Consider the following 16233-nt stretch of genomic DNA (forward strand, 5'->3'; position numbering starts at 1 on the left):
GTGTAAACGCAGCGAACGTTCAAACGACGAGTGAGAAATCGTTCATTTTGATCTTACAACATGTTCTTTAATCGTCGTTCGCAAAAAATTCGCAGATTGTTCCGTGTAAACAGTTGTTCACCGATTTAACCTATGTGCGAGATAGGCTTAAGCGATCGCAAAATGATTTTTCCGTACAATATCGTTCTGTGTAAGCACTGATCGTTCTAAAAAAAAAAAAAAAATCGTTACTTCGAAATCGTTAATCGTACGATTGGGCGAATTATCGTTCCGTGTAAACGCAGCATTAGAGGTTAATACCCCATGGGCTACATCAGGGGTGGTGCATGCGGGCCGTGCATCAGGGAGGTTGACACCCCTAGTATAGATAGAGCTGGTGACAACCGTAGTCAGTGACTAATATTTCATTTCAATTAACTTTATTTCACATTTTGTTCTGTAGAAATGACTTAGATTCTGATTCTGCTTTCATTGCTCCTTAGTGTCCAGGATTAGACAACTACACAGCGCCACCTCTGTCCTCCCACTGAGGGTTGTATTACAGTTCAGCTCCATTCACTTTAATAGAACTGAGCTGCAATACCACACCCAACCTGAGGAGCAGAGAGGTGCTGTTTCTGGAAGTAATCTGCCAGGTGTTACCCCTGACATCTGGACAGATCAGGCGCAGAGTCCGGGGTGTATCAGACATCATTGATGAACTTCACAATCTCATCCACCGCCATCTTCCCAGACTCAAAGGAGAGTTTTCCATTGTCAAAAAAGCTAATGATTCCGTGGAAGCCATCTTTAAGATGTAACCATGTGACTGGGACGCCGTTGTCTTCTAGGCGTTTCTTGTAGAGTATCCCATCATCGCGGAGGACGTCGTACTGGCAGGTTAGGATGTAAGTCTGTGGCAGCCGCCGGATGATGGCGTCCTCGGCCAACAATGGAGAGAAGTGCGGCTGGAGGGCCGGCCTCAGGGCCTCATAGACGTCCTCAGTATGTGCCGCCATCACCGGCCGCTGAGACCCCCGGCTCCTGAACTCCTCAGGGATATTCTCAGGACCCAACCACTTCCTAAACTTCCTCTTCAGCTCCAGTGGGACGTGGTCGCCGTCCAGGACGTCTTCCATCATGTGCAGGTCGCCCCCCGCGTAGCTGATCATGTAGAAGACGGCGCGCTCCCGGTACAGGATGGGCACTGCGCTGTTCTGTGTATATGATGGTAAGTGGAAGTCCACGGCCTGGACCGCCGGGTAGATCAGCACCTGGGCCCGAGGCTGCGGCACGTCTGCTCTGTCCACCAAGGCTTGGCACACGGCAGCTGTCAGGTTCCCACCGGCGCTGTCCCCGCTGACTATCACAGAGGATGGGTCAGCACCATAATCCTCCGCAGTCTTCAGGAAATGGATGGTGGCAGCGAGGCAGTCCTCAAAGGCCGCAGGATACCTGTGCTCGGGGGCCAAACGGTATCTGAGGAGACAGACGAGGACATGTTACCGACAAACACACGGACAGCTACACCCAGCATGCACTGCTCCCTGATCATGAACAGGGCCCCTACGCTCCTGAATGGTGGGCACAGGGCCCCTACACTAATAAATGGTGGGCACAGGGCCCCTGCACTAATAAATGGTGGGCACAGGCCCCTACACTAATAAATGGTGGATACAGGGCCCCTACACTAATAAATGGTGGGCACAGGCCCCTACACTAATAAATGGTGGGCACAGGGCCCCTACACTAATAAATGGTGGGCACAGGGCCCCTACACTAATAAATGGTGGGCACAGGGCCCCTACACTAATAAATGGTGGGCACAGGGCCCCTACACTAATAAATGGTGGGCACAGGGCCCCTACACTAATAAATGGTGGGCACAGGGCCCCTACACTAATAAATGGTGGGCACAGGGCCCCTGCACTCATAAATGGTGGGCACAGGGCCCCTGCACTCATAAATGGTGGGCACAGGGCCCCTGCACTCATAAATGGTGGGCACAGGCCCCCTACACTAATAAATGGTGGGCACAGGGCCCCTACACTAATAAATGGTTGGCACAGGGCCCCTACACTAATAAATGGTTGGCACAGGCCCCCTACACTAATAAATGGTGGGCACAGGCCCCCTACACTAATAAATGGTTGGCACAGGGCCCCTACACTAATAAATGGTGGGCACAGGGCCCCTGCACTAATAAATGGTTGGCACAGGGCCCCTGCACTCATAAATGGTGGGCACAGGGCCCCTACACTAATAAATGGTGGGCACAGGGCCCCTGCACTAATAAATGGTGGGCACAGGGCCCCTACACTAATAAATGGTGGGCACAGGGCCCCTGCACTAATAAATGGTGGGCACAGGGCCCCTACACTAATAAATGGTGGGCACAGGGCCCCTGCACTCATAAATGGTGGGCACAGGCCCCCTACACTAATAAATGGTGGGCACAGGGCCCCTACACTAATAAATGGTTGGCACAGGCCCCCTACACTAATAAATGGTGGGCACAGGCCCCCTACACTAATAAATGGTGGGCACAGGGCCCCTACACTAATAAATGGTGGGCACAGGGCCCCTACACTAATAAATGGTGGGCACAGGGCCCCTACACTAATAAATGGTGGGCACAGGGCCCCTACACTAATAAATGGTGGGCACAGGCCCCTACACTAATAAATGGTGGGCACAGGGCCCCTACACTAATAAATGGTGGGCACAGGGCCCCTACACTAATAAATGGTGGGCACAGGGCCCCTACACTAATAAATGGTGGGCACAGGGCCCCTACACTAATAAATGGTGGGCACAGGGCCCCTACACTCATAAATGGTGGGCACAGGGCCCCTACACTCATAAATGGTGGGCACAGGGCCCCTGCTCTCATAAATGGTGGGCACAGGGCCCCTACACTAATAAATGGTGGGCACAGGGCCCCTGCTCTCAGCTATTGGAAAAATTATTATATTGTAGACAAAATAACAATAATAATAACAACTAATAAATATTGTGCCCTGTGTGTATGCGCCTGTGTGTATGCGCCTGTGTGTATGCCCCTGTGTGTATGCCCCTGTGTGTATGCCCCTGTGTGTATGCCCCTGTGTGTATGCCCCTGTGTGTATGCGCCTGTGTGTATGCCCCTGTGTGTATGCCCCTGTGTGTATGCGCCTGTGTGTATGCGCCTGTGTGTGCCCCTGTGTGTATGCCCCTGTGTGTATGCGCCTGTGTGTATGCCCCTGTGTGTATGCCCCTGTGTGTATGCCCCTGTGTGTATGCGCCTGTGTGTATGCCCCTGTGTGTATGCCCCTGTGTGTATGCGCCTGTGTGTATGCCCCTGTGTGTATGCCCCTGTGTGTATGCGCCTGTGTGTATGCCCCTGTGTGTATGCCCCTGTGTGTATGCGCCTGTGTGTATGCCCCTGTGTGTATGCCCCTGTGTGTATGCCCCTGTGTGTATGCCCCTGTGTGTATGCGCCTGTGTGTATGCCCCTGTGTGTATGCCCCTGTGTGTATGCCCCTGTGTGTATGCCCCTGTGTGTATGCCCCTGTGTGTATGCCCCTGTGTGTATGCCCCTGTGTGTATGCGCCTGTGTGTATGCCCCTGTGTGTATGCGCCTGTGTGTATGCCCCTGTGTGTGTGTATGCCCCTGTCTGTGTGTATGCCCCTGTGTGTATGCCCCTGTGTGTATGCGCCTGTGTGTATGCCCCTGTGTGTATGCGCCTGTGTGTATGCCCCTGTGTGTATGCCCCTGTGTGTATGCGCCTGTGTGTATGCGCCTGTGTGTATGCCCCTGTGTGTATGCCCCTGTGTGTATGCGCCTGTGTGTATGCCCCTGTGTGTATGCCCCTGTGTGTATGCCCCTGTGTGTATGCCCCTGTGTGTATGCGCCTGTGTGTATGCCCCTGTGTGTATGCCCCTGTGTGTATGCGCCTGTGTGTATGCCCCTGTGTGTATGCCCCTGTGTGTATGCCCCTGTCTGTGTGTATGCCCCTGTGTGTATGCCCCTGTGTGTATGCGCCTGTGTGTATGCCCCTGTGTGTATGCGCCTGTGTGTATGCCCCTGTGTATATGCCCCTGTGTGTATGCGCCTGTGTGTATGCGCCTGTGTGTATGCCCCTGTGTGTATGCCCCTGTGTGTATTGGCTGTAGGGTCTAATCTATGTCACTGTTAGGGGACGGGCGCTGAAAGAAAATTTTACACAAGGCGCCATCTACACTAAGGCCAACCCTGCCAATGGCTTCATTCTGCATACACCTCGCAGGTCATAAGGGAAGGGAATAGTCCACAAGTCAAAGGTCACACAGAAGGACTTACCCGACCGAGACGACCACCGATTCTGATCCCTTCGAGATGTAGCGACATAAGACGTCATAGGAATCTATGTAATAAATGAGCAAGGAAAACTATGAGCAGAGGACTGTAAGCCGCCATTATATCCTACAGGACTGTAAGCCGCCATTATATCCTACAGGACTGTAAGCCGCCATTATATCCTACAGGACTGTAAGCCGCCATTATATCCTACAGGACTGTAAGCCGCCATTATATCCTACAGGACTGTAAGCCGCCATTATATTAATACAGGACTGTAAGCCGCCATTATATTACTACAGGACTGTAAGCCGCCATTATATCCTACAGGACTGTAAGCCGCCATTATATCCTACAGGGCTGTAAGCCGCCATTATATTACTACAGGACTGTAAGCCGCCATTATATCCTACAGGGCTGTAAGCCGCCATTATATCCTACAGGACTGTAAGCCGCCATTATATCCTACAGGACTGTAAGCCGCCATTATATCCTACAGGACTGTAAGCCGCCATTATATTACTACAGGACTGTAAGCCGCCATTATATCCTACAGGACTGTAAGCTGCCATTATATCCTACAGGACTGTAAGCCGCCATTATATCCTACAGGACTGTAAGCCGCCATTATATCCTACAGGACTGTAAGCCGCCATTATATTACTACAGGACTGTAAGCCGCCATTATATCCTACAGGACTGTAAGCCGCCATTATATCCTACAGGACTGTAAGCCGCCATTATATCCTACAGGACTGTAAGCCGCCATTATATCCTACAGGACTGTAAGCCGCCATTATATTACTACAGGACTGTAAGCCGCCATTATATTACTACAGGACTGTAAGCCGCCATTATATACTACAGGACTGTAAGCCGCCATTATATTACTACAGGACTGTAAGCCGCCATTATATCCTACAGGACTGTAAGCCGCCATTATATCCTACAGGACTGTAAGCCGCCATTATATTACTACAGGACTGTAAGCCGCCATTATATCCTACAGGGCTGTAAGCCGCCATTATATCCTACAGGACTGTAAGCCGCCATTATATCATAGAAACATAGAAGATTGTCGGCAGAAAAAGACCACTGGGTCCATCTAGTCGGCCCTTTTAGTATTTTCTTCCTTATTATCTTAGGATGGATGTGTGTCTATCCCAGGTGTGTTTACATTCTGTTATTGTAGATTTACCAACCACCTCTGCTGGAAGTTTGTTCCTACAGGACTGTAAGCCGCCATTATATCCTACAGGGCTGTAAGCCGCCATTATATTACTACAGGACTGTAAGCCGCCATTATATCCTACAGGGCTGTAAGCCGCCATTATATCCTACAGGACTGTAAGCCGCCATTATATTACTACAGGACTGTAAGCCGCCATTATATCCTACAGGACTGTAAGCCGCCATTATATCCTACAGGACTGTAAGCCGCCATTATATCCTACAGGACTGTAAGCCGCCATTATATCCTACAGGACTGTAAGCCGCCATTATATACTACAGGACTGTAAGCCGCCATTATATTACTACAGGACTGTAAGCCGCCATTATATTACTACAGGACTGTAAGCCGCCATTATATCCTACAGGACTGTAAGCCGCCATTATATCCTACAGGACTGTAAGCCGCCATTATATCCTACAGGACTGTAAGCCGCCATTATATTACTACAGGACTGTAAGCCGCCATTATATTACTACAGGACTGTAAGCCGCCATTATATTACTACAGGACTGTAAGCCGCCATTATATCCTACAGGACTGTAAGCCGCCATTATATCCTACAGGACTGTAAGCCGCCATTATATCCTACAGGACTGTAAGCCGCCATTATATCCTACAGGACTGTAAGCCGCCATTATATTACTACAGGACTGTAAGCCGCCATTATATCCTACAGGACTGTAAGCCGCCATTATATTCTACAGGACTGTAAGCCGCCATTATATCCTACAGGACTGTAAGCCGCCATTATATCCTACAGGACTGTAAGCCGCCATTATATTACTACAGGACTGTAAGCTGCCATTATATTACTACAGGACTGTAAGCCGCCATTATATTACTACAGGACTGTAAGCCGCCATTATATTACTACAGGACTGTAAGCCGCCATTATATCCTACAGGACTGTAAGCCGCCATTACTACAGGACTGTAAGCAGCCATTATATTCTACAGGACTGTAAGCCGCCATTATATCCTACAGGACTGTAAGCCGCCATTATATCCTACAGGACTGTAAGCCGCCATTATATTCTACAGGACTGTAAGCCGCCATTATATCCTACAGGACTGTAAGCCGCCATTATATCCTACAGGACTGTAAGCCGCCATTATATTACTACAGGACTGTAAGCTGCCATTATATTACTACAGGACTGTAAGCCGCCATTATATTACTACAGGACTGTAAGCCGCCATTATATTACTACAGGACTGTAAGCCGCCATTATATCCTACAGGACTGTAAGCCGCCATTATATCCTACAGGGCTGTAAGCCGCCATTATATCCTACAGGGCTGTAAGCCGCCATTATATTACTACAGGGCTGTAAGCCGCCATTATATCCTACAGGGCTGTAAGCCGCCATTATATCCTACAGGACTGTAAGCCGCCATTATATCCTACAGGACTGTAAGCCGCCATTATATCCTACAGGACTGTAAGCCGCCATTATATCCTACAGGACTGTAAGCCGCCATTATATCCTACAGGACTGTAAGCCGCCATTATATCCTACAGGACTGTAAGCCGCCATTATATCCTACAGGACTGTAAGCCGCCATTATATCCTACAGGACTGTAAGCTGCCATTATATTACTACAGGACTGTAAGCCGCCATTATATCCTACAGGGCTGTAAGCCGCCATTATATTACTACAGGGCTGTAAGCCGCCATTATATTACTACAGGACTGTAAGCCGCCATTATATCCTACAGGACTGTAAGCCGCCATTATATTACTACAGGACTGTAAGCCGCCATTATATCCTACAGGACTGTAAGCCGCCATTATATTCTACAGGACTGTAAGCCGCCATTATATCCTACAGGACTGTAAGCCGCCATTATATACTACAGGACTGTAAGCCGCCATTATATCCTACAGGGCTGTAAGCCGCCATTATATCCTACAGGACTGTAAGCCGCCATTATATCCTACAGGGCTGTAAGCCGCCATTATATCCTACAGGACTGTAAGCCGCCATTATATTACTACAGGACTGTAAGCCGCCATTATATTACTACAGGGCTGTAAGCCGCCATTATATCCTACAGGACTGTAAGCCGCCATTATATTACTACAGGGCTGTAAGCCGCCATTATATCCTACAGGACTGTAAGCCGCCATTATATTACTACAGGGCTGTAAGCCGCCATTATATCCTACAGGACTGTAAGCCGCCATTATATCCTACAGGGCTGTAAGCCGCCATTATATTCTACAGGGCTGTAAGCCGCCATTATATTACTACAGGGCTGTAAGCTGCCATTATATCCTACAGGACTGTAAGCCGCCATTATATTACTACAGGGCTGTAAGCCGCCATTATATCCTACAGGGCTGTAAGCCGCCATTAGGGCTATTTGGATTTTTAGAAATCCGCTCCGATTTTTTTTTTCTTGCTTTCTAAAATGGCAGCCGTTATTCTAGAAAGCAGGAAGTCTTCCGGGCGGGAAAAGCGCTTTCCCATGATGCCTGGAACACATCCAATCAGTAGGGATCTTGTACTAGCCCACCCTTTGTGTGACGTCGGTATTGCTTTAAAAGGAGCGGTCACATGACCGCACCACGTAGTGTGGAGAGAGAGGGAGAGAGAGAGAGGAAGCAAGCTGCTGCTGTTGTGTACTACAGACTACTGAGAAGATATTGTGGGAAAGGAAAGATTAGGAAAGGGGAGAGGAGAAACATCTAGTGATTGAGAGAAAAATATAGAGAGGGTGAAAGATAGATAGATTAGGCATAGGAGAGCAAAGGGTGCACAGAACCAAAACGTGCAGTACAGATATACAAGTCCTATACTTCTGATAGTGTGTATATCACATCCGTCTTATCCTGAGAGACAAAAATACTTGGTGCAGGTGTATAGCAGAATATCTTAAAAAAAAGTGCTATATATATATATATATATATATATATATATATATATATATATATAGTAAAGTCCACAGTTGGAACAGCGGAACCTCCCAGGGATGCACAGTCACCGTCAGGTGGGCCCACACCTGATACTCAATAGCGAAAAAGAAGTGGTGTGTGGACAGCATCCATCCAGTGAAAAAAATATTTTTAGTTTATTTTAAGCCATTGCATATAAAAAGATTACCTTAATTTTTTTTCACTGGATGGATGCTGTCTCCACACCACTTCTTTTTCGCTATATATATATATATATATATATATATATATATATATATATATATTTACACAATTTCTATACTTGGACCCTTCTGATAGTGTGTATATCACATCCCTCTTATCCTGAGAGACTAAAATACCTGGTGCAAGGGTATAGCATTATATCTTTAAAAAAGTGCTATATATAGGGGAATTTTATACTCACCGTAAATTCTCTTTCCTGTAGTCCGAAGCAGCAGCACATAATGCGGAAGATTCTATCTTCCTGCAATGATAGGACAGATGGTAACAAGCAATAATTGCCCCGCCTATAAGGCCCTATGCTGACCTCTAGCCTCCTTGTGTACTTCTAACGATCTAGGAAAACATAACCCAAAACACTCAAGGTTTGATGCATAAACTTTTATAGGGAGGGTTAGTTTGTGCTGCTGCTTCGGACTACAGGAAAGAGAATTTACGGTGAGTATAAAATTCCCCTTTCCCTTACGTCCTAAGCAGCAGCACATAATGGGGATATAGCAAGATCACATAAAGGGGGGAGAATCATACAGCAGCCATGAGAACCGCTTTACCAAGATTGGTTGCCCAGAGGTTCTAATGTCCAAAAGTATAAGAAGACCACAATGCAGTTCTGTATATCTGATCAATGAGAATGCACATCTCCTCCACCCAGGATGTAGACATTGCCCTTGTGGTAAGGGCCTTAATGGATTCAGGTACTTGGACTCTCACCTCTTGGTAACACACAGAGTCTGCCGTATCCATCTGGATAAAGTGGCTGAGGACTCCAATCACTGTTCCTTCCTGAAAAAGATACAGATAAAATCTTCTGACTTCTCTGGTTCTCACTAAATAAACTCTCAAGGCTCCGCCCACAACCAGAGAGTGCAGGCCCAAGGCTCCGCCCACAACCAGAGAGTGCAGGCTCAAGGCTCCGCCCACAACCAGAGAGTGCAGGCTCAAGGCTCCGCCCACAACCAGAGAGAGCAGGCTCAAGGCTCCGCCCACAACCAGAGAGTGCAGGCTCAAGGCTCCGCCCACAACCAGAGAGTGCGGTTGTAACGCTTCCTCAATGGAGGAATTTAGGCAAAAACAGGTAACTCAATCTGCTGAGTAATGTTGGATAAGGAAGGAACCTTAAGGGTAAAAGACAAAGTCCTGAAGGATAACAAGATCTGGTTCAGTGGCTCCTAATGTCTGAACATCCTCCTGCGTTTAGCAGATGTAATAGCTACTAGGAAGCACCTTGAGGGTCAGGTATTATAACTCAACTAAAGATAAGAACTCAAAACGGAGCCGTGCAAGGTGATGAAGGACGAGTCCCGGATCCCACCTGGAGTTGGATCCATTACAGTGGCTTTAATCCTTTGCGTAGCTTTAATAAATCTCTGTATTAGGGATTTATGGGACAGTCAGCTGTCTGGAAGAGCATAAAGAGCAGAGACATGTACTGTGACGGTCGCAGCTTCAGCCCATTCTCAAACCCATCCTGGAGAAATCGGAGGATCGCCTTTATAGACAGTGATATGGGAGAAGTCCGATTCTTCACACCAGGATAGACAATGTCCTTCACCCTCAGGGACGTTCTCTTTGTGGGTTCTGCTCTTAATAGCAGAATCATGTTTACCACCAATTCTAAAAAGCCTCAGCTCATCAGGCCTGTCAATCTTCAGGCTGTCAATCATAGGTGGTCCAGACCCCGACACAATCTGCCCTTCTGTGACAGTAAGTGAGGATTCTGGGGAAGTCTCCAAAATGTCCTTTTGGACATATTCATCAGGAGAGAACAACAATTACCACAATGACCTCTTGGGCCAATCTGTGGTTATCAGGATTAATAAGACTTGATCCTGTATTGTCTTCTTACAAGACTTCTACTGATTGTTGTCCACAGTAGTTTTTAGGGAGTTAAACCACGCATCCTGGTCTTACCCGAAATGGCCATGGGACCGATGGGTCGCTGTAATATCTGGTGATTCACTAGAACATCTCCTGGTCCAGAGACCATTCTTCTGTCAGGGTAATATCATGGCTTTAGCCTTTTACATTAAGGTATTGTGACTTCCCTTGTTGCTGGATAGATCTCTTGGTCCATGCAAAAACAGCTTCTGCTTTTAACAGTAATGCTACTGATCGCATGCAGCTCTGAAGATCGATATGCACCACTGTAGATGGGTTACTTACTCCGATAGCTTCCCCATAGATGGATATGCACCACTGTAGATGTGTTACTTACTCCGATAGCTTCCCCATAGATGGATATACACCACTGTAGATGTGTTCTGGATCTTACTCCGATAGCTTCCCCATAGATGGATATGCACCACTGTAGATGTGTTCTGGATCTTACTCCGATAGCTTCCCCATAGATGGATATGCACCACTGTAGATGTGTTCTGGATCTTACTCCGATAGCTTCCCCATAGATGGATATGCACCACTGTAGATGTGTTCTGGATCTTACTCCGATAGCTTCCCCATAGATGGATATGCACCACTGTAGATGTGTTACTTACTCCGATAGCTTCCCCATAGATGGATATGCACCACTGTAGATGTGTTACTTACTCCGATAGCTTCCCTATAGATGGATATGCACCACTGTACATGGGTTACTTACTCCGATAGCTTCCCCATAGATGGATATGCACCACTGTAGATGTGTTACTTACTCCGATAGCTTCCCCATAGATGGATATGCACCACTGTAGATGGGTTCTGGATCTTACTCCGATAGCTTCCCCATAGATGGATATGCACCACTGTAGATGTGTTACTTACTCCGATAGCTTCCCCATAGATGGATATGCACCACTGTAGATGTGTTACTTACTCCGATAGCTTCCCCATAGATGGATATGCACCACTGTAGATGGGTTCTGGCTCTTACTCCTGTAGCTTCCCCATAGATGGATATGCACCACTGTAGATGTGTTACTTACTCCAATAGCTTCCCCATAGATGGATATACACCACTGTAGATGTGTTCTGGATCTTACTCCGATAGCTTCCCCATAGATGGATATGCACCACTGTAGATGTGTTCTGGATCTTACTCCGATAGCTTCCCCATAGATGGATATGCACCACTGTAGATGTGTTACTTACTCCGATAGCTTCCCCATAGATATATATACACCACTGTAGATGTGTTACTTACTCCGATAGCTTCCCCATAGATGGATATGCACCACTGTAGATGTGTTCTGGATCTTACTCCGATAGCTTCCCCATAGATGGATATGCACCACTGTAGATGGGTTACTTACCCCGATAGCTTCCCCATAGATGGATATGCACCACTGTAGATGTGTTACTTACTCCGATAGCTTCCCCATAGATGGATATGCACCACTGTAGATGTGTTACTTTCTCCGATAGCTTCCCCATAGATGGATATGCACCACTGTAGATGTGTTACTTATTCCGATAGCTTCCCCATAGATGGATGTGCACCACTGTAGATGGGTTACTTACTCGGCTAGCTTCCCCATAGATGGATGTGCACCACTGTAGATGTGTTACTTACTCCGATAGCTTCCCCATAGATGGATATGCACCACTGTAGATGTGTTACTTACTCCGATAGGTTCCCCATAGATGGATATGCACCACTGTAGATGTGTTACTTACTCCTGTAGCTTCCCCATAGATGGATATGTACCACTGTAGATGTGTTACTTACTCCGATAGCTTCCCCATAGATGGATATGCACCACTGTAGATGTGTTACTTTCTCCGATAGCTTCCCCATAGATGGATATGCACCACTGTAGATGTGTTACTTACTCCGATAGGTTCCCCATAGATGGATATGCACCACTGTAGATGGGCTACTTACTCGGCTAGCTTCCCCATAGATGGATGTGCACCACTGTAGATGTGTTACTTACTCCGATAGCTTCCCCATAGATGGATATGCACCACTGTAGATGTGTTCTGGATCTTACTCCGATAGCTTCCCCATAGATGGATATGCACCACTGTAGATGTGTTACTTACTCCGATAGCTTCCCCATAGATGGATATGCACCACTGTAGATGTGTTCTGGATCTTACTCCGATAGCTTCCCCATAGATGGATATGCACCACTGTAGATGTGTTACTTACTCCGATAGCTTCCCCATAGATGGATATGCACCACTGTAGATGTGTTACTTACTCCGATAGCTTCCCCATAAATGGATATGCACCACCGTAGATGTGTTACTTACTCCGATAGCTTCCCCATAGATGGATATGCACCACTGTAGATGTGTTACTTACTCCGATAGCTTCCCCATAGATGGATATGCACCACTGTAGATGTGTTACTTACTCCGATAGCTTCCCCATAGATGGATATGCACCACTGTAGATGTGTTACTTACTCCGATAGCTTCCCCATAGATGGATATGCACCACCGTAGATGTGTTACTTACTCCGATAGCTTCCCCATAGATGGATATGCACCACTGTAGATGTGTTCTGGATCTTACTCCGATAGCTTCCCCATAGATATATATGCACCACTGTAGATGTGTTACTTTCTCCGATAGCTTCCCCATAGATGGATATGCACCACTGTAGATGTGTTACTTACTCCGATAGCTTCCCCATAGATGGATATGCACCACTGTAGATGTGTTACTTACTCCGATAGCTTCCCTATAGATGGATATGCACCACTGTAGATGGGTTACTTACTCCGATAGCTTCCCCATAGATGGATATGCACCACTGTAGATGGGTTACTTACTCCGATAGCTTCCCCATAGATGGATATGCACCACTGTAGATGGGTTACTTACTCCGATAGCTTCCCCATAGATGGATATGCACCACTGTAGATGTGTTACTTACTCCGATAGCTTCCCCATAGATGGATATGCACCAATATAGATGTGTTACTTACTCCGATAGCTTCCCCATAGATGGATATACACCACCGTAGATGTGTTACTTACTCCGATAGCTTCCCCATAGATGGATATGCACCACTGTAGATGTGTTACTTACTCCGATAGCTTCCCCATAGATGGATATGCACCACTGTAGATGTGTTACTTTCTCCGATAGCTTCCCCATAGATGGATATGCACCACTGTAGATGTGTTACTTACTCCTGTAGCTTCCCCATAGATGGATATGCACCACTGTAGATGTGTTACTTACTCCGATAGCTTCCCCATAGATGGATATGCACCACTGTAGATGTGTTACTTACTCCGATAGCTTCCCCATAGATGGATATGCACCACTGTAGATGTGTTACTTACTCCGATAGCTTCCCCATAGATGGATATGCACCACTGTAGATGTGTTACTTACTCCGATAGCTTCCCCATAGATGGATATGCACCAATATAGATGTGTTACTTACTCCGATAGCTTCCCCATAGATGGATATGCACCACTGTAGATGTGTTCTGGATCTTATTTCGATAGCTTCCCCATAGATGGATATGCACCACTGTAGATGTGTTACTTACTCCGATAGCTTCCCCATAGATGGATATGCACCACTGTAGATGGGTTACTTACTCCGATAGCTTCCCCATAGATGGATATGCACCACTGTAGATGTGTTACTTACTCCGATAGCTTCCCCATAGATGGATATGCACCACTGTAGATGTGTTACTTACTCCGATAGCTTCCCCATAGATGGATATGCACCACTGTAGATGGGTTACTTACTCCGATAGCTTCCCTATAGATGGATATGCACCACTGTAGATGTGTTACTTACTCCGATAGCTTCCCCATAGATGGATATGCACCACTGTAGATGTGTTACTTACTCCGATAGCTTCCCCATAGATGGATATGCACCACTGTAGATGGGTTCTGGATCTTACTCCGATAGCTTCCCCATAGATGGATATGCACCACTGTAGATGTGTTACTTACTCCGATAGCTTCCCCATAGATGGATGTGCTGAAGTGGACTGGAGCTCACTTACCGCTCTCATCTCTCACATGTTGGATGACAGCCACTTCTGTTAGGAACAAAGTCTTCTTCGCCTGTCTCACCCTTTGTTAGATGGATCGGTGGTTGCCTCCACCCACTTTGAGGGCGAGATTGGTCTGCCACTGACTGAAGAAAATGTTAAGGGCCCTTGTATCTGTGGGTATAAACCATAACCCAATGTAGGCTGTTTATTCTTCGGTCCCATACTGACAGCATCTGCTGCAAGGGGATACATATGCCAACCTGCCTATTCAATTCGTTGCTTGCAGACGTCATGAGACCTGACAATCATCATTGGGTGAAGGGACACCAATTGGGGAGTTCTAGGAATCCTGACCCAGGAATGGTTACGGGTAGGTGAAAATACAGTACTGTAAGTTTTTGACAATTAACAATCACTCGTGCAGGAAGGAGACAATGGTGATCTTGGATTCTCTCCAGATGGTGACTACAGCCGACATAACATAGAAGAGTGTCCCATCTACTTCCCTTCTTATCTTAGGATAGATATATGTATATACCAGGCCCGGCAGGTAACCTTAGTGAATGTAAAGGGAGCGGAAGTGATTTCAGAAAGATGCAAAGGAATATGCAGTCTTCTCTGTAGCCAGGTACATGCAGGTGTATGCAGTCTTCTCTGTAGCCAGGTACATGCAGGTGTATGCAGTCTTCTCTGTAGCCAGGTACATGCAGGTGTATGCAGTCTTCTCTGTAGCCAGGTACATGTAGGTGTATGCAGTCTTCTCTGTAGCCAGGTAGATGCAGGTGTATGCAGTCTTCTCTGTAGCCAGGTAGATGCAGGTGTATGCAGTCTTCTCTGTAGCCAGGTAGATGCAGGTGTATGCAGTCTTCTCTGTAGCCAGGTACATGCAGGTGTATGCAGTCTTCTCTGTAGCCAGGTAGATGCAGGTGTATGCAGTCTTCTCTGTAGCAGGTAGATGCAGGTGTATGCAGTCTTCTCTGTAGCCAGGTAGATGCAGGTGTATGCAGTCTTCTCTGTAGCCAGGTACATGCAGGTGTATGCAGTCTTCTCTGTAGCCAGGTACATGCAGGTGTATACAGTCTTCTCTGTAGCCAGGTACATGCAGGTGTATACAGTCTTCTCTGCAGTCTTCTCTGTAGCCAGGTACATGCAGGTATATGCAGTCTTCTCTGTAGCCAGGTACATGCAGGTGTATGCAGTCTTCTCTGTAGCCAGGTACATGCAGGTGTATGCAGTCTTCTCTGTAGCCAGGTACATGCAGGTGTATGCAGTCTTCTCTGTAGCCAGGTCCATGTAGATATGTGTCTCTCACAACTAGCATGGTTAGTCTCCTTTAGGAGGGGGAGCACAGAGCGTATGTTCTCCATATGGAACCTTCTTTGCTTAGAACTGTAGATCTATGGACGTTCACCAACAACTTACCTTCTTTGGATCGGAAACTGTCGAGAATTTGGCATCATAAGGTAAACCCACGGTTGCTGCCAGAGAAGCTTTAGTCACAAGCTTCTTTGTCCCCATCCACAAGACCTCTGAGATGGACGATCCCTTTTAGTGACGGATCCATCATTTCTTCCAGTACCTTCCATGCTGGAAACTTCTATAGAATGGGGAACAAGGGAGGATT

General features: G+C 46.9%; 1 protein-coding gene across 1 annotated transcript in view; it reads right to left on the reverse strand.

The window, feature by feature from the left end:
- Positions 1–402: 402 nt before the first annotated feature.
- Positions 403–16233, reverse strand: part of AADACL4 (arylacetamide deacetylase like 4) — a 29492-nt gene continuing 13661 nt past the window's right edge. The window contains exons 3-4 of the mRNA XM_069947340.1: positions 4301–4364; positions 403–1458 (exon numbers count right to left, since the gene is read on the reverse strand). Coding sequence (XP_069803441.1) covers positions 684–1458; positions 4301–4364 — 839 coding nt within the window. The 3' untranslated portion in view covers positions 403–683. The remainder of the gene's footprint in view (positions 1459–4300; positions 4365–16233) is intronic.

Source organism: Dendropsophus ebraccatus, chromosome 12 (assembly GCF_027789765.1).
Source record: "Dendropsophus ebraccatus isolate aDenEbr1 chromosome 12, aDenEbr1.pat, whole genome shotgun sequence".
Classification (NCBI taxonomy): Eukaryota; Metazoa; Chordata; class Amphibia; order Anura; family Hylidae; genus Dendropsophus; species Dendropsophus ebraccatus.